At 38.1% G+C, this 24,142-nt stretch overlaps 1 protein-coding gene across 2 annotated transcripts in view; it reads right to left on the reverse strand.

Annotated features, from left to right (window-relative positions):
* HYDIN (HYDIN axonemal central pair apparatus protein) overlaps positions 1 to 24,142 on the reverse strand; it is a 348,607-nt gene that overhangs the window by 301,881 nt on the left and 22,584 nt on the right. For both annotated transcript variants that reach the window (XM_068527442.1, XM_068527441.1), the window contains exons 5-6: positions 18,466 to 18,665; positions 9,607 to 9,731 (exon numbers count right to left, since the gene is read on the reverse strand). In XM_068527442.1, coding sequence (XP_068383543.1) covers positions 9,607 to 9,731; positions 18,466 to 18,665 — 325 coding nt within the window. The remainder of the gene's footprint in view (positions 1 to 9,606; positions 9,732 to 18,465; positions 18,666 to 24,142) is intronic.

Genomic DNA, 24,142 nt, shown 5'->3' on the forward strand with positions numbered 1-24,142 from the left:
ATTAAATGGGAAAATTCTTTGAAAAAGTTTACCAAAAATTACATAAGAAAAAATAGAAACATCTTAGTAGATCTATATCTACTAAAGAAACTGAATCAATTTTTAAAAGGCTCTAGACCCGAATGGCTTGAACAATGAATTTTTCAATCATTTAAGGAAGAAATAACATGAATCTTAAAAAAACTTTTCCAGAGAGAGTTTTAAAACAGAATAATTCTCAACTTGTTTTATGAGACCAATTTGTTTTTTCAGACCAAAGACAAAGGCATTTCATGAAAACAAAATTACAGGCAGACCAATCTTTCTCATGAATTTGGTTGCCAAACTCTCAAAGAAAATATTAACAAATCTAACCCAGGTATTTATTAAAATGATAATGGTTAAAACTTACATTTATCCCAGAATATAGCAGGGATTTAGTATTTGAAATTCAATCTGTGCATTAGAAGAATAAAAGTAAAATAATACATAATCATCTCAACAAAAGCAGAAGTAACTGATAAAATTCAAAACACATTCAAGATTGAAAGTCTTAGAAACCTAGAGATAGAAGGGAATTCACTTAATCTGATAAAGAGTATCCACTAAAGTCATCATACTAATTCATGAAACACTGAGCACTTCCCCTCTGAGACTGAGAACAAGAAAAGGATGTTCAATCACTATCATCATTTCCATTGATCACTGTACTGAAGGCCTAACCTATGCAAGAAATAATAAGAAACAAAAGGCTAAAAATTTAAAAAGAAGAAAACTATGATTATTTGCAGATGATTGATTATATATAAACAAAATCCAATATCATCTACAGATAAATCATGAGCTAATAAGTAAATTTATCAAGGTCTGTAGATAAATGATCAACATACAAAATTCAATATTTTGATACATTCACAAAAACTTAAAAAATAAAATTAGAAAAAAACACACTAGTTATAAAAGAAAAAAATGATAAACTGTATTTCATCAAAATTAAATTACTTTGCTAATGAAAAGACCCTGTTAAGAAATTAGAAAGATAATCCACTGATTGTGAGAAAATATTAACAATAATAATTTCTGAAAGACTTGTATGGAGAATATACAAAAACTACAGGTCAATAACAAAATGATAAATTACCCAATAAAGATTGGGCAAAAACCTTGAATACACACCTGAGAGTAGAAGATAAAAATAGAAGCACATGAAAAGTTACTCAACATTACAAGTCATTAGGGAAATGCAAATTTAAACCAGAAGAGATACCACTTCACTTCCACTAGAATGACTCAAATTAAAACAAAACAAATGAACAAACACAACAATGAGATTAGAAATAAATTACAGGGAAAAAAACGTAAAAAAGACAAACACATGGAGGCTAAACAATACGTTACTAAATAACCAAGAGATCACTGAAGAAATCAAAGAGGAAATCAAAAAATACCTAGAGACAAATGACAATGAAAACACGACGACCCAAAACCTATGGGATGCAGCAAAAGCGGTTCTAAGAGGGAAGTTTATAGCTATACAAGCCTACCTAAAGAAACAAGAAAAATCTCAAGTAAACAATCTAACCTTACACCTAAAGAAACTAGAGAAAGAAGAACAAACAAAACCCAAAGTTAGCAGAAGGAAAGAAATCATAAAGATCAGAGCAGAAATAAATGAAATAGAAACAAAGAAAATAGCAAAGATCAATAAAACTAAAAGTTGGTTCTTTGAGAAGATAAACAAAATTGATAAGCCATTAGCCAGACTCATCAAGAAAAAGAGAGGACTCAAATCAGTAAAATCAGAAATGAAAAACGAGAAGTTACAACAGACACCGCAGAAATACAAAGCATCCTAAGAGACTACTACAAGCAACTTTATGCCAATAAAATGGACAACCTGGAAGAAATGGACAAATTCTTAGAAAGGTATAACCTTCCAAGACTGAACCAGGAAGAAACAGAAAATATGAACAGACCAATCACAAGTAATGAAATTGAAACTGTGATTAAAAATCTTCCAACAAACAAAAGTCCAGGACCAGATGGCTTCACAGGTGAATTCTATCAAACATTTAGAGAAGAGCTAACACCCATCCTTCTCAAACTCTTCCAAAAAATTGCAGAGGAAGGAACACTCCCAAACTCATTCTATGAGGCCACCATCACCCTGATACCAAAACCAGACAAAGACACTACAAAAAAAGAAAATTACAGACCAATATCACTGATGAATATAGATGCAAAAATCCTCAACAAAATACTAGCAAACAGAATCCAACAACACATTAAAAGGATCATACACCACGATCAAGTGGGATTTATCCCAGGGATGCAGGGATTCTTCAATATATGCAAATCAATCAATGTGATACACCATATTAACAAATTGAAGAATAAAAACCATATGATCATATGATGCAGAAATAGATGCAGAAAAAGCTTTTGACAAAATTCAACACCCATTTATGATAAAAACTCTCCAGAAAGTGGGCATAGAGGGAACCTACCTCAACATAATAAAGGCCATATATGACAAACCCACAGCAAACATCATTCTCAATGGTGAAAAACTGAAAGCATTTCCTCTAAGATCAGAAACGAGACAAGGATGTCCACTCTCACCACTATTATTCAACATAGTTCTGGAAGTCCTAGCCACGGCAATCAGAGAAGAAAAAGAAATAAAAGGAATACAAATTGGAAAAGAAGAAGTAAAACTGTCACTGTTTGCAGATGACATGATACTACACATAGAGAATCCTAAAACTGCCACCAGAAAACTGCTAGAGCTAATTAATGAATATGGTAAAGTTGCAGGATACAAAATTAATGCACAGAAATCTCTTGCATTCCTATACACTAATGATGAAAAATCTGAAAGAGAAATTATGGAAACACTCCCATTTACCATTGCAACAAAAAGAATAAAATACCTAGGAATAAACCTACCTAGGGAGACAAAAGACCTGTATGCAGAAAACTAGAAGACACTGATGAAAGAAATTAAAGATGATACCAACAGATGGAGAGATATACCATGTTCTTGGATTGGAAGAATCAACATTGCGAAAATGACTATACTACCCAAAGCAATCTACAGATTCAATGCAATCCCTATCAAATTACCAATGGCATTTTTTACGGAACTAGAACAAATCATCTTAAAATTTGTATGGAGACACAAAAGACCCCGAATAGCCAAAGCAGTCTTGAGGGAAAGAAACGGAGCTGGAGGAATCAGACTCCCTGACTTCAGACTATACTACAAAGCTACAGTAATCAAGACAATATGGTACTGGCACAAAAACAGAAACATAGATCAATGGAACAAGATAGAAAGCCCAGAGATTAACCCACGCACCTATGGTCAACTAATCTATGACAAAGGAGGCAAAGATATACAATGGAGAAAAGACAGTCTCTTCAATAAGTGGTGCTGGGAAAACTGGACAGCTACATGGAAAAGAATGAAATTAGAATACTCCCTAACACCATACACAAAAATAAACTCAAAATGGATTAGAGACCTAAATATAAGACTGGACACTATAAAACTCTTAGAGGAAAACATAGGAAGAACACTCTTTGACATAAATCACAGCAAGATCTTTTTTGATCCACCTCCTAGAGTAATGGAAATAAAAACAAAAATAAACAAGTGGGACCTAATGAAACTTGAAAGCTTTTGCACAGCAAAGGAAACCATAAACAAGACGAAAAGACAACCCTCAGAATGGGAGAAAATATTTGCAAACAAATCAACGGACAAAGGATTAATCTCCAAAATATATAAACAGCTCATTCAGCTCAATATTAAAGAAACAAACACCCCAATCCAAAAATGGGCAGAAGACCTAAATAGACATTTCTCCAAAGAAGACATACAGACGGCCACGAGGCACATGAAAATATGCTCAACATCACTAATTATTAGAGAAATGCAAATCAAAACTACAATGAGGTATCACCTCACTCCTGTTAGAATGGGCATCATCAGAAAATCTACAAACAACAAATGCTGGAGAGGGTGTGGAGAAAAGGGAACCCTCTTGCACTGTTGGTGGGAATGTAAATTGATACAGCCACTATGGAGAACAATATGGAGGTTCCTTAAAAAACTAAAAATAGAATTACCATATGACCCAGCAATCCCACTACTGGGCATATACCCAGAGAAAACCGTAATTCAAAAAGACACATGCACCCGAATGTTCATTGCAGCACTATTTACAATAGCCAGGTCATGGAAGCAACCTAAATGCCCATCAACAGACGAATGGATAAAGAAGTTGTGGTACATATATACAATGGAATATCACTCAGCCATAAAAAGGAACGAAATTGAGTCATTTGTTGAGAAGTGGATGGATCTAGAGATTGTCATACAGAGTGAAGTAAGTCAGAAAGAGAAAAACAAATATCGTATATTAATGCATGTATGTGGAATCTAGAAAAATGGTACAGATGAGCCAGTTTGCAGGGCAGAAGTTGAGACACAGATGTAGAGAATGGACATATGGACACCAAGGGGGGAAAACTGCGGTGGGGTGGGGATGGTGGTGTGCTGAATTGGGCGATTGGGATTGACATATATACACTGATGTGTATAAAATTGATGCCTAATAAGAGCCTGCAGTATAAAAAAAAAAAAAAAAAAAGACACATGCACCCCATGTTCACTGCAGCACTATTTATAAGAGCCAGGACATGGAAGCAACCTAAATGTCCATCGACAGATGAATGGATAAAGATGTGGTATATATATACAATGGACTATTACTCAGCCATAAAAAGGAATGAAATTGGGTCATTTGTAGAGATGTGGATGGACCTAGAGTCTGTCATACAGAGTGAAATAAGTCAGAAAGAGAAAAACAAATATCGCATAATATCGCTTATAAATGGAATCCAGAAAAACGATACGGATGAACTTATTTGTAAAACAGAAATAGAGACACAGACGTAGAGAACAGACGTATGGATATTGGGGTGGGGGGGAAGGGGGTGGGATGAATTGGGAGAATGGGATTGCCATATACACACTACTATATATAAAATAGATAACTAATGAGAACCTACTGTATAGCACAGGGAACTCTACTCAATGCTCTGTGGTGACCTAAATGGGAAGGAAATCCAAAAAAGAGGGGATATATGTATACGTATAGCATATGTATACATATACCATATGTATACGTATAGCTGATTCACTATACATAGCAGAAACTAACACAACATTGTAAAACAACTATATTCCCAAAAAAATTAATTTAAAAAATAAAAATAAAAAAGCCAATGTCACAGGGATTAATGTACAACATAGTGAATATAGTCAATAATATTGTAATAACTTTGTATGGTGACAGATGGTCACTTGACTTACCGTGGTGATCATTTTGCAATACATAAAAATATCAAATCACTATGTTGTACACCCGAAACTAATATTAATATTGTAAGTCAATTATACTGCAATTTTTAAAAAAACACATGACCAAGAGCTGGTGAGGATGTGGAGTAACTGGAACCCTTAAACATTGCTGGCGGGAATGTAAAATGCTTCATCCACTTTAGAAAACTTTTTGGAAGTTTCTTATAAAGTTAAGCATAGAACTACTCTATGATCCAGCAATTCTACTCCCAAATATTTACCCGAGAGAAATCAACGCATATGTACACACACATACACGACTTGTACAATAATGGTTATTAAAGGTTTATTCATAATAGCCCAAAACTTCAAACAATTCAGTTACATTAACAGGAGAATGGATAAACTATGTATAACCAAACAGTGGAATACTGCTCAGGAGTAAAAAGGGAATTGCCAATACACACAACAATATGAATAAATTTCAAAAACATTATGTTGAATGAAAGAAACCAGACACAAAAGAGTATATACTGTATGAGTACATTTATCTGAAGTCCAAGAACAAGCAAAACTAATATAAGATGATAGAAATCAGAATCTCTGGGATGGCGGATGGAGGGATTGACTGGAAAGGGGCATGAGGGAACTTTGTGAGGTGATAGATGTTTTATATCTTGAATGTGCTACACAGGTACTTACATTTGTCAAAATGCATCAAACTGTACATTTAAGATCTGTACATCTTATATCTAAATCATACCTCAATTTAAAAAGTAATAGAAGAATCACTTACAGGATCATCAAAGATGAATGAATATATAGGAATAAATCTAATCAAAATGTTCAAGACTTATACCCAGAAAACTGCTGCTGAGAGAAATTAAATAAAACCTAACTACATGCAGGGATAAACTGTGTTTATCATATACAGAAAGGACTGCAAACTAGTGGGAAAGGATGAACTACTGAATAAATATTGCTGAATAATGTGAAAAAAGACATAAATTAAAAGCAGCTTTAAGTAGCACATTAAACTGGAGATTGAAATAACTGAAATACTCAATAAAACATTTTTCAAACTACTTTAAAACTGATCACTAACCTGATAGGAAAATAAGGACATTAAAGCAAAGTGAAGAATACCAGGAAATAATCTAGTGCCAAGGTTGTCTTTTGCCCTAGTGGACTCTGTTAACCCTTGAACTTCTGTTTTAACTATTGCATTGGGTGCCTAGGACAGGACATAAAGTCCAGGGCCTGCCCAAAGTAACGATGCTAAATCCAGAAACTACAAAACACAAAGAGGCATAAGATAATGATGGGGTTCAGAACACACTACCACAAAATATGGCACCTTGGCATATTAAATATTTCAAGCTGAAGGAATATAAGAAATGGCAAGTGCAAGAGGGATTTTCTTAACTTCCCCTGAAGCAGGTCACAAGATCCCCCATGTGAGAGGTGTCCTCCAACACCAGGTAGAAAGAAGCATGCGTATCTTCAAATATAGAGGGACATCAAGAGGAGCCTGAATAAACAGGCCTTACTGTCTCCCCCAGTTTGCTACTCTTAGCTCATGTCATTTTTTTGTCCTATCACGTTTTCCCACAACTCGCCATCCTTCATCGAACCAGCATAAAGGAATTCAGATTTTACTACTTCTTCAGATCTTCATTTCCTTATGAAGCCTCCCATATCATGTAAAACTTACATTAAATAAATTTTTATGTTCTTCTCTTGTTAACCTGTCTTTTGTTACAGGGGCCCCATCTTAAAAACCTAAACGGGTAGAGGAAAAAGACATTTTTCCTCCTCTACAGATACCATGATTGAAAAACCGTAAGAAACAACAAACAGCAAAATAAATAAACAGATGAGCAGACTTAATATGTTTGAATTACCACATACACAATATAAATATGTTTAATATATTTAAGAAATAAGAGGGAAACATGAAAAATAAAAGAGTAGACAGCAATCAGATTTGACAAGAACCAAATAAAACTTTCAGAAATTAAAATAATTACAATAATTGAAAAATTAAAACTCAGCAAGTGAGTCTTCGCTGACGAGGGAATTATTGAATGGGACAATGGATAGGAAGAAAGTATCCAGAGAAGTCTACAAAAAAATGGAAAACATAAAATAGAGGTTAAAAGTAATACATAACAGACTAATAGTAGAGTAAGTAATAGAATAATAAAGTAGTTGGAATTCCAGAATAAGATAATAGAATGGAGATGAGCCAATAACCCACATGGAGAAAAAAAAAAGAAACATGGTCCGCACTTGACACATATGCAAAAATGAAATCAAAGATAAATCATTAACTTAAACTTGCAGCTAAAACTACTGCCCTTCTAAGAGTAAACACAGGAGAACATATTCATGATCTTGGAAAAGGCAAAGATTTCTTAGCAAGAAGGCAAAAAGCATTAATCTTGAAAGAAAAAAAGGGCTTCACTGGTGACACAGTGGTTAAGAATCCACCTGCCAATGCAGGCGACACGGGTTTGCGCCCTGGTCCGGGAAGATCTCACATGCCGCGGGGCAACTAAGCCCGTGCGCCACAACTACCGAGCCCACGCGCCGCTACTACTGAAGCCCGTGTGCCGAGAGCCCATGCTCCGCAACAAGAGAAGCCACCGTAATGAGAAGCCCGCCCCCACTCGCTGCAACTAGAGAAAGCCCACATACAGCAACGAAGACCCAATGCAGCCAAAAATAAATAAATAAAATAAATTTTAAAAAGTTATTGCATTTTAAAAAAATGATAATACAGATTTCTAAAAAATTAAAAATGTTAGCTCATCAAGGAAATGAAAAGGCAATCTACAGACTGGTAGAGAAAATTAACAACACATATACTTGACAAATGACTAGTATTCAGAATAACAAGCTGTAAAGTACTCTTACAAATTAATGATAAAAGGAAAAACAACTCAAAAATGAGCAAAAGACTTCAACACTTAATTTAAAAAGATATATGAAAAGCCAGCAAGCACATGAAAAGGTGTTCAACATCATTAATCATTAGAGAAATAAAAACTAAAACCACTAGAAGACATCACTTTATACATCCAGTATACCTAAAATGAACAATACAACACTATGGGTAGGCGAGGGTGTGAAGCAACTGGAACTCCCAAGCTTTGCTGGTGGGAGTGTAAAATGGCACTACTTTGAGAAACTGACATCCCTGGTGGGTTATGTACTGTGCTTTTAATCTTCCACTGTTGGGTTACATGGGCCAAAACATCCCCCTTTTGCTTAAGCTAGTCCAGGTTAGGTTTTTCTTACTAGCAGCCAGTGAATTGTGGACAACACTAAAAGATAAATATAGATTGTGCCACTGATTATTAGCTGTTGTTATGCTGGGCAGTGTGGAGCCAGGACCACTTAACCACACATCCTTATGCAAGGGCTTGATTGGTCCTGCTCAGATAAGCATCCACAAAGTCAGCAACTCTAAACTATGACCTAGGCATCATTTGTTGCTTTTTCCCTGACTGTGCACTTCTGTTTTCTCCCTACAGTGCCCTTCTGATGCAGACGATCTGGGTCAATCAACATAAATGGGTAAAAAAGAAGTGAGAAGGAAATGAGAAAAATCATGAAATAATAAATAGCAGTAATAAATATTAATTTGAAAACCAACTTCGGAGACTTGCATAAGGTACATACAGTCTACATGACCATAGATTAAATATTTGCAAAAACAATAAGTGAATTTTCATTGCTACCCTGGGTGGGGCCTTCAAGAAAATGCTAGCAGCAATAGACAAAGTCCTAGATTTAAGTAAGACATTTGCATATTCTAAGGATTAAAGTAACCGGATCTTACATCCAGTTAGAGGACACACACAAGAACATTCTGAACTCGCGTTTGTATTTTTAAAATGTTAGACAAATGCAGCAGTAAATGGAAAACCCATGTGTTATTACGTTACCTTCAAGTTTCCATTTACATATAAATAACCTCAATCTACCAGTGTAACTTCTGGGTATAGGTTTCTTCCGTTCCTTCTGAGCCCTATACTTCTCAGGCTTTCAAGCACAGGAGAAACTGGTAGGTGGGATTTACATGTGGCTCAGCATCATTCCTGCTGGAGGCATTCAGTCTTTAGTTCTTTACCTTGTGGGTCTTAGCTTACTCTAACGCAGCCAAAATAACCATTTCCTGTTTTGCCTCATCATGTTTTCCATCTGACCTTTCTTAAAATGTAGAACTTTTAACAAAGAATAATACATACCTGTGTCGTAATACACAATAAGTTTTTCGCTGTGATTGCCCACAGTCTGTGGCTCAAAATCCACTTCCAGTTGCATGGACTCTCCTACATTAAGAGTTCCAACAGATGGCTCTACAGAGAAGGGTCTGCAACACACACGGAGACACATCATCAGAACACATTCCTATATGTACACATATAGCTGATTCACTTCCTTGTATAGCAGAAACTAATGCAACATTGTAAAGCAATTATACTCCAATAAAATAAAAAAAAGAACACATTCCCGACTAGTGTGAGGGGGAAGGGGAGAGGAGACATGAGTTCCAGTTCTGCAGACAACACAGACCCGACACGACAATCCAGTGATTCAGAGGTATACTTTTCCCTTAATGTGAAAGAACTTTAGTGTTAATATTAAAATAACAGTAACAGAACAACAAATGTAAGAAAAACTTAAATGATGCATAATATTCTTGTTTGTATCCTTGCCATTTAGCCATTCTTTTAACATTCACTGAGTGATTCCAGAAAAGGACAGACTTATAACGTGTACGCAAATACTGTAATTTGCAAAAGAACAGTCCCTTCAAAGGGATAAAAATCAAGTTTTGCAAGAGTTCAGCGAAGAGAGGGTTTTATGACAGAAAAACATACCAGAGTCTCAAAAGGAAAGTGATCACACAATCACATGAGGATAAGGTGAGGGCAGTCTAACAAAGGGTCTTTTTAAAAGGGGGGAAGGGGTGTAGGGAAACTACAAGAGATGATGCAATTGCCCAGGGTTGTTAACAGTAGAACTGTTACCACCTCTAGGCCCAAAGAGCCAAGGAGAAGGAATGGTTTTGAAAACCACCAGAGTCCTAAGAGAAGGCTGCCTTATGAGGCTCAAAGGGCTTTAGTTAAGAGAGACAGTCAGCCCAGGAGGCCTCACACATAGGACACTAGGGGGAAAAGTGTCTTGACCTCACATCCTTTGCCTGATTGCCTGCTGGGACTCCCACTGGCTGAACCCAACCAGAAGCCAAAGGCATGGGAGCCTATTGACCTCTGCCATATAGGTTAGCCTCCTGGGTGAGAGTAAGCTGGAGAAGGGTGGAGAGCATTTGGAAAGGCAAACTGGGGACATCTGTGTCTTGAAAATAGAATTTGGGCATGCAGACCTTATGGGGAGGTAGGGTGGATCTGGGAACAGGAAACAGTTGATTTTAATTGTCCTGGAAAGGAAGAGTAAGAGAGAAGCTGGATCTGATCATGAAGTACCTTAAATAACTTACAGAGCTCTTCCTTCTAAACAGGAAACCCAGCCCTTTTAATTATTTTCATGGTCCATTTCACTTCTTTAAATTGCGAGTTTTTCAAAGTAATGTGTTGGACAATGTATCTGGCAGGCTAAGCTGTTTCTGATTATTTACTTGAATCGCAACTGTTTTTAGTCTTCATTCCTTAAACCTTCCCTTAGATAATGAACTTAATTTCAGAAAACCTAACCTTTGTTCTATGAGGGTAGGGAGCTTACAGCATGGGTAGCACTTGGTGGTACCTGAAATGATCACTGCAGGACCTCGGGTGCTTCCTACCACGGGCAATTGTTTATTTTCTCTGGTGCCCTCTATTTGGATTGCCCTCTCCTTTCACTACTTTCCCACTCTTTTGTCTGTCCTTTTCCCATACCTTCAGCACCAAACCTCCAATGAACTCCAGGCACTGTTGTAGGGGCACCATGAGGTAGTAGTTACTAGCCTGGAGCCAAATGAATAAGTTCAAAACCCAGATCAGCCATGAGCTTGGGTAAGTCACTGAACATTCAGTTTCCTCATCTGTAAAATGAGGATAACGACAGCACCTATTTCACAGGATTGTAGTGAGGATTAAAGGAGTTGATAGAGGTAAAGTGCATAGAATAATGTATGGCATGTAGGAAATGCTAAACAAATGTTTATTATTATTTTTGTTATTGCTATTGTTATCTCCCTCATTGGCAGCTGGAGGATGATCTTGGGTATTCAGATGAGTTCAGGTTTTTATCATCCTCCTCTCAATCCTTCACACTGCTCTACAGACATTGTAAAAAAACACACACACAGGACATAACACATCAATCTCTTGTTCAAACACCTTCAGTGACCCCCGTAATTTATGTAATAAAGTTCAAAATCCTCGACATTTGAGGTCCCACACAATCTACTCCCAGCTAGTTTTGGCCTTCTCCTTAAACAGATACATCTGTCCAAATACATTATACACCTGTCACATTCCATGTCAGACTGGGGTGGGATGAGATGGGAGGGCTTTAGTCTCTACACCCATAACCTTCCCCAGCACTGCACCTCCTCTTCCTTCCAACCAGACAGTGCCCCCTACATAGACATTCCAGAACTGCTCGGGTCAGATAGGAACATTCACCGTTTTCCATGTCATACTCCTTCCAAAGTCACCCATCATAGCCCAGACTCAAAGCTACCTTTTAAATAGAATCTTTCCTGATTCTCTTATTAATAATGTCTCCTTCCTCTCAGAGGCCATAACTTTATTTTTACTTCTTACTTTAGCTCACCTTGTACAATAATAAGTTTTCATGCCTGTCTCTCCCAATAGCTAGAGACTCTTGAGATGAAAGGAAAGAGAAAGCAAACAAAATTTCATTAGCACATACTCTATGCTGGGTACCACAGTAGACACTTTACATATGTCAATTCTTTTAATCCTCACAAAATCTTGAGAAAGTAGGTCTTGTTACTTGCATTTTAGATACGAGAAAGCAGATGCTCTAAAAGGGCAGGCAACTGGCCCAAAGCTACCCAACTAGGTAGTGGTAGAGCAGGGATGGAAGCCTGCCTTCAAGTTTTTTCTGTCTCCCCAAACCATCCCTGAATGTGGAAGCCACCTGGTTAGATTCATCTTTGTGTCTCTCACCACCCCATGCATAGCTCTTTACTCATAGGAGCCTCTCAAAAGAGGTTGTTAAATTGAATTATAATCAACTTTTAAAGGGAAATTTAAAATATCTCTAATCTTTATTTAATCTTTATAACAACTTGGTGGAACAGAAAAGGAGCAGACTTTTGGTATCTCAAGAATCTCTGCTTGATGGGAGATGAAGGTGAGTCTCACCGTCTTTAAAGTTCTTTCCTTCCTTATGGCCTCAGGAAGAATCTGAAGAATTGAGAACTGGCCCCAGTTTCCTGGCTTTGGGAACAACATTGTAACATTATCTTCTACCTCCGCTTCACCAGTTCCTAATATTTTTCTCCCTACACTGTGCTTTCTTTTTTTTTTTTTCAAACATTTCTTAGTAGCAAAATAACAGTTTTGAAATGAATTGGATAGTATTACATTACAGAACCTAAGCTAATTTTCTATGGACAAAGGGACTCTTCTTAGGACCTCCAGAAATCCTAATTCCATACAGTGGTAACAGTTTCTTCCCTTTTGTGCTAATTGTTGGGTTTATATTACACTAAACTTCTTCAGTGGTTAGAAAATCACCTGGGATAGCCATTGCTACTTAGAGCTGCCTAAGTTTTTTCTATAAATCAGACATTAATTGGATAGAGTGTGTTAAGTTCTGGTGCTTAAACATTGTCTATAATTTGATTTTGTATTTCATTTTACTAGAGGCAGACAGGCTGAAAAGGCTAGAGAATACCAAGTACCAGAAAATGATCTTACAGAGAGGTAAAAGGTGCTGTTCCTCCAGGGTATAAAGCTGCCTCTGTCTACCAGAATGTCTGGTTTTGATATCACATCCTCATTAATACCGAATACTTGATTAGGGAGGCAACTCGGGTTTGTGTAAAATCGTGATCCACAAGAAAGATTTTGAGTTTTTGTTCAATCCACTACGAACTGCTCTTAAGAACTAAAATTATTCCATTCAAATGATTCAATATTTTAGCAGAAGACTAAATACTGGTTCTATTATATTAAACATTGAATATAAAATTAGTATTTTTCCTTCAGATAATCTTTCTTATTAACTGATTCCTAAATTGAGATTTTAGATTTTGAAATTACTCCTTAATTCTTTCTATTTCACCTTCCAAAATTAATCCTACTTTAATAGTCAAAGTTATTCTGGTACCTACTAGAGTTTTAGGTCAAATCTGTAATAAAGTTGAAGAGTAATTGTTTATGTTCTCTGTATACTTTATAGCACACTGAGGCTCCTTTTATTAGTGTAAAAAAACACTATGCCTCTTTTATAGTACTTGGAGCAGGTTTTTTTGTTTTAAATTATTGTAGAGGTTTATAGTTGTAGCTCTGCTGTTGTGATGTATTGTTGGTTAGGCATCCTATAAACATTTATTGAGCACTTATTTATTCTAGACACTTTGCTAGATGCTGGGGACATACAAATGAAAAGAGATACAATCCTTGCATTTGAGAAGATCACATTCTAATGGGAGCAACAGACACATAAAGTTTTATTTTTTATAATTTATATGAACCTGACCACTTATAAACTTTACCATTAATTAAATCATTATTTCAATGAAAAGAATATGATTTGTTTTTTAAACAATTTCCTGTGAGATATTATTTCTAACTGTATAATGTCTACAAAAGCAGCAAGACCAAGAGTATAGACCCTATGTTTTTGACTCCAAATTCTCAAACTACATATACTGCTCCACTATGTCTACTGACAATCATGTTGTCAATGAAAGAGTGGTCCTCAGCCCTGTCTGGGCAACACAATCACCTGTGCATTTTTCAGAATGGATACTCGTCAGGGGATTCCCCCCAGACATTCTGATTCAATAAAATGTGACCACAAATTCAACTGCATTCTTTCTCATTGTAGTCTTTAGGGCTTTCAGTTGCAAACAACAGAAACCAATTCTGGCTAACTTAGACAGAAAAGGGATTTATTGGAAGGATTTGAGGTAGCTCACAGAATTGACATCATGGTTGGATTACATGCATTTTGTGGAAAGAACATAAAAGTACCATTTTGTGCAGAGTCTAAACAGGAAAACAAAAATAAACAGGAAATTTAATTGAAGGACTTGGTTACACAGAAGATGAAAGCTATGAAAAGCCCAACTTAAGATGGTGAGATAGCTCAGGGATTGGTAATAGCAGTAAGCCATTTCCACCACTGGGCTGGAGACAAAAGGAGAGGAGGAAGTATTAGCAGATCCTGGGGACCTGGCAGAAGTTGGAACCATGGCAGGTCTGTCTGACATGAGCTAGAACCACAGAGGAGATGCAGCTGCTTGCTGGGGACTCTACTGAAGTTAGAGTGGGAGGAAGAGAAATACTCTGACTTCTTCCTACTCTCCAACCTCCTTCTAGTGCCCCCCACTGGTCAAACCCAGGTGAAATCCAGCAGGTCGTGGAGGCTAGAGGGGCTAACACAGCCCAACATAGATACTGAGCAAAGCCTGGGAAGGGCAAGGAATGGATCTTGAGGTAAACAAGGCCAGAACTGGCCCATGTTTGTTTTAATCCAAATTTTGCTATTAACTTACTGGGGGAACTTGGCTAAGTCATTTACCTTCTCAGACCTTACTTCTTTCATCTGTAAAATGGGAATGTTGGACTAGAGTTTCTAATGTCATTATGATTTCTGGCTAGTCCTTGAGTTAGCTCACCATTTTACCTTAGAAGTGTTTCTACATTGGGAAAAGATGATTCACATTCACAGTTACATGGATATAAAAGTTTTAGATCTTTTCCTGCAACTTCACACTATTAAATCTGTGATTTTGTTTCACTTTACATGAATGTATTGCCAATTATGTGTAGTTTTTAAGATTCAGCCGAACAGTCCAGGAAGATATGCTGCCTGTGCTTGTTTTTCCACCTTAGGTGGACTCCCTTTTTCATTGGAACAATACCAATGTCACGGGAAGTTTTTAATGTGTATTATGGATGGTGGTTATGAAAGTTCTTTTTTTTTTTTTTAATCAAAAGAGATTGGTTCTTTCTAAGTCATGGTGAGCCAGTTGAACAACTTGCTCCCTTCCCTTCAATCAAAATATGAGTCTCACCACGAAATGACAAACAAAGCCTTTATAAGCACTTTGACAATGTCAGGAGACACTGATTTTCAAAAGAATTTTTCCTTTGCCTCTGATGGTTGATTTATCTAAAGTGGGTCAGAGTCCTGCTTCCACCCAGGATGTAGAGAGCTGAAAAGAGTGTTTCTTTTACTGTAACAACAACAACAACAAAAAAAACAGATAAACAACAAAATCACAATTTTTCTCAAACCCATTAGAGAGCTGAGATTGCAGGGCAAACAAAAATGGACAATCTCCTGCCTCTAAAGAAGACAAGACATGTGCAGAGTATTTCACCTGTGGCAGACAGAACATTCCTACAAGCAGAAGAAATGGTGAGAGAGGATGGAGAAAAGAAATATTTGAAGAGATAATGGCTGATGTTTTCCAAAAATAATGACAGATCCAAGAAGCTCAGAGAACTTCATGCAGGATTGAAACAAAAATCAAATAAAAGCAAAATAAGATCCTTAAACCAAAAAACAACCAAAAACAAAATCCACATCTAGACACATCACATTCAAACTGCTAAAAACCAAATATAAAGACAAAATCTTGAAGGCAGCCCAAGAAAAAGACATAATTACCTACAGAAAAACAAAGCTAGGAATTACAGCAGACTTCTCATGAGAAAACTGTAAGCCAAAAGACAATGAAGTGACATCTTTAAAGTACTAAAAAAAAAAAGTATATATAACTGCCATTTCAGAATTCTATACTGTAGAGAAAAAAATCTTTCAAAAAATGAAGGCAAAATATTTTTTTTCAAGTAGACATCATGGTTGGATTACATGCATTTTGTGGAAAGAGATAATATCTCTTATCTAATATCTCTTATCTATGAGATAATATCCACTAGATCTGTGCTACAAGAAATATTAAAGTAGTTTTTCAGCCAGGAAAAAATGATACCAAACAGAAACTTGAATCTACATGAAATGGTTTAGAGCTAGTGACGCTCCTGGGACACATGTAAGAATAAACACAAATTCCCTCCTGAGGGATGTGCCTCAACCCACATTATGGCATCCGTGCTACCTACAATATGGCAGACCAAGTAACCCGAAAACTCTTCCACCAGAAAATACCTAGAAAGTCTGGATAAAATATAACTTACATAAATGTGTAGCTGAGCATGCCAAAAAAAAAAAAAAGGCAAATCCACAGGATTCAAAAACAAGAGGAAATAAGAACCAGAGCAGTAAGCCACTGAGCCCTTGAAGCCTGGGTTTTAACAGCCCTGCTAATAGCAGCAGGATACAAGGTCTTGGGATGGTTAAGTCAGGGGACTGGTAACAAAATCCCCATATAAACCTGGGAAACTTCAAAGGTTACCAAAACATTCTCCCATTAGCACAAGGAAAGTTGTCTACCGTGGTTTTGAATGAGGGAAACAAGGATTCTCTAGGGAATTCATATTTTGGACATGTGTATTCTACCAGTTTAGGGTTTAGATATGCATGATCAGTCCAGGAACCCCTAAGCCAAGAAATTACCAGAGAGGCAGTCTACGTAGTCTAACCTTTGGGAACCAGGCAGAAGTAAATGCTAATCCTTACTGGAGAGATGTGTCCTTAAACTAGCGAAGGATTCCACAGATAAAGTCCTTATGAAAATGATCCAGCTCAATATCTGCCTTATTTTTCGAAAGTCATAGAAAAGAACTTGACCTTCTGTCTCCTGTGTTCCCAAGCTGGCCATTCTTGTTATGGCCCTGCTAATCAGCCAACATCTTCATGTCCCATAACAACCATTCTTCCCCATCTTATAAGAGAGATCATTGAGGGCAAGGATTGTCCCATAATATTTATATTGTCCCATAATGTCTACTACACTATAGCTACACCATAAATTATCAGATTAAAATCAAACAGCTTCACTTACTAGCTATGTGCTCTTGAGCAAGTTATACAACCTCTCTATTGCTCAGCTTTCTCATCTTCAAAGCCAGCAATAGCAGGTTGAGTTCTTCTCATATCTCATCACTCCAAACTCTTCTTCTGCCTCCTTCTAGTTTTAAAGATGTTTGTGATTACACTGGGCCCACCCAGATGATCCAGGATAATCTGCCCATTTTAAGGTCAGCTGATTAGCAACCTTAATTACATCTACAACCCTAGTCCCCTTTGTCATGTGACACTACACATTTACAGGTTCTGGGGATTAGGACATGCACGTATTTGAGGAGCCATTATTCTGCCCACCACACTGGCAGTAGGTCATTTAAAGAAACAATAAACGAAGAAACACTCACTATACAGTACTTGCTATATACCAGCAGTTTATGTTTATTAATTCATCTATTCCTCACAACAACCCCATAAGGTGGCTACTTTCCCCCATTTTTCAGATGCGAAAATTGTGGGTGGCCTCTAAAGCTGGAAAAGGCAAAGAAATGGATCCTCCCATCAAGCCTCCAGAAAAGAACACAGCCCTGCCAACACTGGGATTTCAGCCCAGTGAGGCTTCTGATCTACTGAAATGTCGGATAATAAATTTGTGTTGTTTCAAACCACGAAGTTTGTGGTAATTTATTACAATAGCAGTAGAAAACTAATACAGCCAGTTATAAAAGTCTCAGTCACAACAAATATGTTTATTAATATATTCCCATGAGCCATTCTCTATGCTAAATAGAAAGTCTCTTATCCAGCATTTCAGAAGACCACCCATACCCAAACAGGTAACCTTGAATTTTGGGTTCCTCATGGGATGAAGAGGAAGTCCGCCCCACATCATTGAGGTCTCCCATCCTTGCAAGTGAAGACTGTAATAAGCAGTTGCATCTTGACTGCTATCCTACGAAACTACATGTGCTGACTAGATTTAGCTATAATCAATCAAAAACAAAAGCTGAAGGAATGCATACCTATGAGTTTTGATGTGAAACACAGCATCTTTGTTGCCAATGTTTTGAACCAGCAGAATCTTCTGAGTGCTGTATTTGACAGGGCAAGTAGAAAAATTCAGCTTGTCAGGAAAATCTAGGATGGCTCGTGCACCTCTAGCTTTGATGGGCACAATAAACTTTTCTCTTTCAGTAACACAGGTCAACATATGGGCATAATCCTACAAGAGAAGGGTACAATCATTACTTGTGGAAACACCAACATGACCAAGATAACTGCAAGAAATATGGCTGTATGCCAAGCATCTTGCAAAACAACTTAATATATATATTCTATGAAACCTTCTCAAGACAATTATGGATGTACCTTCAATGAGATACTCTTTTCTAAGAAAAAGAGAACAGTTCAAGTATTAAAACCTACAAGCCAACAGAGAAGCTTATGCCTCTTGTGTTTCCCGGATATTAGGGAGGTGGGATGCAGGACAGTTGAGGCTCATTCTTTTTTAGATCAGAGGAGGTTCACACCAGTAACTTCACGTCCTCCTTCTAAACCCTACCTACTTATCCTTCAAGCCATGTGTTAGACTGATAGCTCCAAATAATGGTCTCTCTATGACCACACTTTTTGAAATATGACTGTGCAGCTTCTCCATCATGAGTGGAGTCTATTTCTTTACCCTGTGCTTTGACCAATGGAATGTGGCAGAAGTTATGCTATGCCAGTTCCAAGCTAAGGCCTCAAGAAGCTTTGGGCATTTCCATTCTTGCTCTTGAAACTCTGCCATGTAAACAGGCCTGGTCTAGCCTACTGCAGGATGGGAGCCCAGATGTCCCATGCTAGACCAGCCTACTGCCCCAGATATGTGAGAGAGCCCAGCCAAGTTAAGCAGAGTTGCCTACCCAACTCATGAGTGGGCCCAGTCAAGATTAGCTAAACCATAGTCTTGTGAGCCATAGTATCCATAATTGAATTTGGGAGTGGTCTGTCATTATACAACAATAGCTAACTGATTCAAAGCCCATTTTAAACCTCACCTCTTGTGCAAAGCCATTACTGACCATTCCAAATAAAAATGCTGAGGCCCTAGGCATCCACTGTCCCCAATCTTGAGTCTAAATGCAACAGAAATGCTGAATTAAGTCACCCTTTATCTCCTCTCATAAGATAGGAAAATGGAAGTCTCATCCTCAATGCAACAAAGAAAAAGTTAAATGTAAACCATCACCAACAAGCAAACCTAAATGTGAAAGGAAAGCATTAACAGTCTCCTCAAGAATAGGCTCAGGGGGCTTCCCTGGTGGTGCAGTGGTTAAGAATCCTCCTGCCAATGCAGGGGACACAGGTTCGAGCCCTGGTCCAGGAAGATCCCACATGCCGCGGAGCAACTAAGCCCGCGAGCCACAACTACTGAAGCCCACGTGCCACAACTACTGAAGCCCGCGTGCCTAAAGCCTAAAGCCCATGCTCCGCAACAAGAGAAGCCACGACAATGAGAAGCCCGCGCACCACCACCAAGAGTAGCCCCCACTCCCCACAAGTAGGGAAAGCCTGTGCACAGCAACGAAGACCCAATGCAGCCAAAAATAAATAAATAAATAAAATAAAATAAAATAAAAAAGAATAGGCTCAGAAGTCACTGTGAAAGGAATTTGCTATCTAAACCAGGTTCATTTTCCTTCATTTTAAGTTTCCCCATCATTTTAGTGTGTGTTTTGGCTGTAACACAATCTTTGTAAGTATAGAGGCCTCTTGGAACTTAAGTTTCCTTTTGGTAATCATGCAGTATATGGTTTTCAGTGGTGGAGGTTTAAAACCTCTCTTTGGACTTTACGCACAGAGCAGGAATGGGAATGTCTGACATACTGACTGACATTTAGACCTGACCATGCACTCAATTTCATGAAACCCACAGGACAAGTAGAAAGCAGTGGTATCCCCAATTAGTTTATTCATCCAACCATGTTTATTAAGTGTCCAGGTGCCAGGCACTGAGCTGGGTCTGGGTATGCTACTGAGTAGTAAACACAGACGTGGATCGCTTCGAGCTTACATAGTGATGGAAGAGACAGTGAGCAGGTAAATAAAGCATATCTAATGTACAATGTAATACATACACAAATATATTAAATAAATATAAAGAGAAAATAGCCAGGAATGTTCCCCCGACAGAGCTTTACACCTGCAGTCTCTCTGCCTCCCTGAACCCCAAACTCATACCCAGCAGCCGGATCAACATCTCACTGGATACAAACTTACCATGGCCCAAAGCAAAGCTGCTGACTAATGCCACTGCCTGCAACTGTGCATAAAGATACCCTACCAAGGGAAGGAACAGGGCCTGAAATCCAGTCCACTCTGCTGGCTCCAACTGAATCGGCCTATAGGGGCAGCCTTCTTCTCATGCCCACAAAGGCTCCACAATGCCAGCTGAGGTCCTGCTCATGACCTTCCTTCCACCCTAAATCTGTCCCCTCACTGCCTCTCCATCTTGGTACATGAATCTCCATCCTTCCACCGGCCTGGATTTAATATCCTGGCATGAGGCATCCTTGATCACTCTGTTTCTCAATTTCTTAGTAAATCCTGTAGGACTGACCTTCAAAATATATCCAGACCACAAACACGTCTCACTACTTCTATCCTGCCACCCTGACCCTAGCCACTCCAATCTTTCCTGGGCTAACTGGACTCTGTTTCAACCCTTGCTCCCTAAAGTCTATTTTCCACACAAGGGCCAGAGGGATCCAGTTAAAATATAAGTCAGCTCAGGAGGCTCCTCCATTCAAAATCTCCCAAGCAGAGAGCTGGGGGTCTCTGAGTGCTATGGCCTGGCACCCCTGTCATTTCTCTGGCCACACCTCCCCCCTCCCCCGCTTGCATCTCTGCTCCAGCTACAGGTTTCCTTGCCGTCTCTTGAGTATTCTAGAGATGCTCTCCCTTCAGAGCCTTCAAACTCGATGTTCGTTCCATCCAGAACATGCTTTCCTGTAATTATTCACATTGCTTGCTCCCTCACTTCCTTCAGGACTTTGCACAATGTCCATTTTCTCCCTGAGGCCTCCCCTGATTGCCCTATTGTAAACTTAACTCTCCCTCTCCTGTCCCATCACTCCCTAGCCTTTCGTTTGCTTTAGTTTTCCCAAAGCCATCTAACACATTGTATATGTTACCTATTTATTGAGTCTATTGTATGCCTCCCCCCTTATCTCCATGTCAACAGGGATTCTGCCCATCATATTGACTTCACAACGCCTAGAACAGGGCGTGGTAATTAGTAAACATTCAACAAATATTTGCTAAAGACAGGCAAATAAGTACTATAATGCTGAGTGAAGAGAAATAAAGCATAAGGGAATAAAGAGTGAGTGGGAAAAGGCCTCTATGAGGAGGTGACATTCCAGCAGAAATCTAAGTGAAAGGAGAAATGACACCATGGGGGTGGGTGGTAATCTGGGTGAAGCATGATTCAGAGACTGTGGCCAGAGGGGAATAAGGTAAGGAGAGGTTAGAGATGCAGCAAAGAGGTTGTGGGAAGCCAGATCACACAGGAGCTCGTAAGCCATTGTTAGGACCTGAGGATGGCCAAAAACATTAATGATGCTGGAAGCGGATCAAGATATACCTGATTTATGTTTTAGAAGAATTGCTAGCTGCTATGTAGGCAACGAACTGTAAGGAGGCTAAGATGAAAAAAGGGTGGCCAGTTAGGCAGCCACTGCAGTAGTCCAGGCAAGAGATGAAGCTGACCTGGCCTAGTGCAGTAAATGCTTAGCTTAGAGCTTGGCGAGTAGTTAAGTACTCAATAAATGTTAGTTGTCATTACTAAAATGTTGCATAAAATACAATGTTTTGAGTAAGGCACGTAGGAAAAACTCAATTTGTGTACTTGTTGTTAGGATAATAATGATAATCCTGGTAATGATGATAATAATGGAACAAGATAATTTCAAAAAACAACAAGGACTTTGAAGAAAATAAAACATGGTAAAGTGATAATATGGGAAGCAGCTGCTTTAGGTTAGAACAACCAAGGAGGCCTCCCTGAGGAGGTGGCCTTCGAATAGAGACCTGAATAGCCAAAGCATCCAGTCAGGCAAGATATAGGAATGGAGCATTCCTGGCAAGGAGAGGTGCAAACATAAAAGTCCTAAGGTAGGAGCAAGTAATAACAATTAATGGACAGTATTCATGAAATTTATTTAAATTGAGTTGTTGGACTCCTGGCTCTTCTAGTGATTCTGGTTTCTGCATGGTAATGCCAGGCTCAAAAATTATGCCATTCAGATATAAGAAAGTACAAATTACACGAAGCATACTTGATCCTAGAAAACTCCACAGAATTCAACAACAAAACAGTCTAGTCTGATTACATCAGAATCCTAAAGAGATAAGTACTGTTTTCATTTTTTCTTAGGAGATCAAACCCAGCAAGCAAAGGTTTTGTTGGGAATTAGAAACTGGAAAGCTGCTGGCACATGTGGAAACTTAATATTAACTGGGGCTTTGAGAGAAAGAACAAAAGATGCTGCTGAATCCACGATGAGAGGGGATCTCCAAGTAATTTATTCTATGTTTACATATTCTCTGCCTTGTTCTATAAGGAATTGAAGACAGCTGAAAATAATTTAGGAGGCTAACTGAAATATTCAAATTTCCCAATGAGGAAGATTTGAAGTTTGATCAGAATTTTATATTTTTTTCATAATCAAGTCATATAAAAGAATATGAAGAAATTCTTTAAACTCCTTAAAAATGTATTCCAATCTCTGAAGCTCTGTATTTAATATGACTATATTAGATTATATAATATACAATTATATATTGCTCTACTGGCTTAAAATTAATTCAGATGTTATGACTTGGGAGGCTTTGTCAGCCTGCAAGCTAAGCAATTACTTCAGTTGATGTACTTCCTTCCTCTGTACTTAAATTCAGAGCAATCAGGTCGCCATTCAGAGCCAAAATATTTATTCCAAACTCTCTCCCGTCTACTATGAGATTTAACTATGAATTACTTTATATCCTAAAATGTTATTCTATATAACAATGGTCTCCAGATGAAATTTCCTATCCATTTTTTTTCTGTCCATTAGCCTTCCTTCCAACCTGCCTATCCTCCAAACTTAAAAAAAAAAAAAAGCAGTGGAATATGCAAGTGGCAGATTTGACTCTGAGAAGTGAAAAGAATGAATCTCGATTTTATATTAGCTCCACGATAGAAAGCAAACGTGGCAATAATTCTGTCCTTTAACAGCTCAGGCAAAGGAAAATGATGTCTTCTACTGCAGCAAATGACTCCCCAGGCGTTCAAGGGCAAGCACAGCCAGTGTGGTTAAGCCCTCACAATCCTCTTTCTCCCTTTTCTCCACTCCTAAACTTGATGGTGGAATGGCTAACACAGAGTAAAACCAGATTTGGTTAGGACTCAGCACATTTAATACTCACTGTCCCTGAAAAACGTTATAAGTTCCCTAACCAGTTAAAAGTACTTATTTTATAGTATCTTCTCAATCTGAAATTCACCTCTCTAAAGGGAAGAATTAGTTCTCAAGTCCTAATCAGTTTAAAAACAAGACTGATCAGGTCTCCCAGCTATTCTCACAGCCAAGCTGCAGGCAGGAGAAGGCAGAATAGAGCACTTTCCACTGTGTCAGCTTCCGTCAAGTACATGCGTTTGGAAGTCCTGCTCACATC

Source organism: Eschrichtius robustus, chromosome 19 (genome assembly GCF_028021215.1).
Source record: "Eschrichtius robustus isolate mEscRob2 chromosome 19, mEscRob2.pri, whole genome shotgun sequence".
Taxonomy (NCBI): domain Eukaryota; kingdom Metazoa; phylum Chordata; class Mammalia; order Artiodactyla; family Eschrichtiidae; genus Eschrichtius; species Eschrichtius robustus.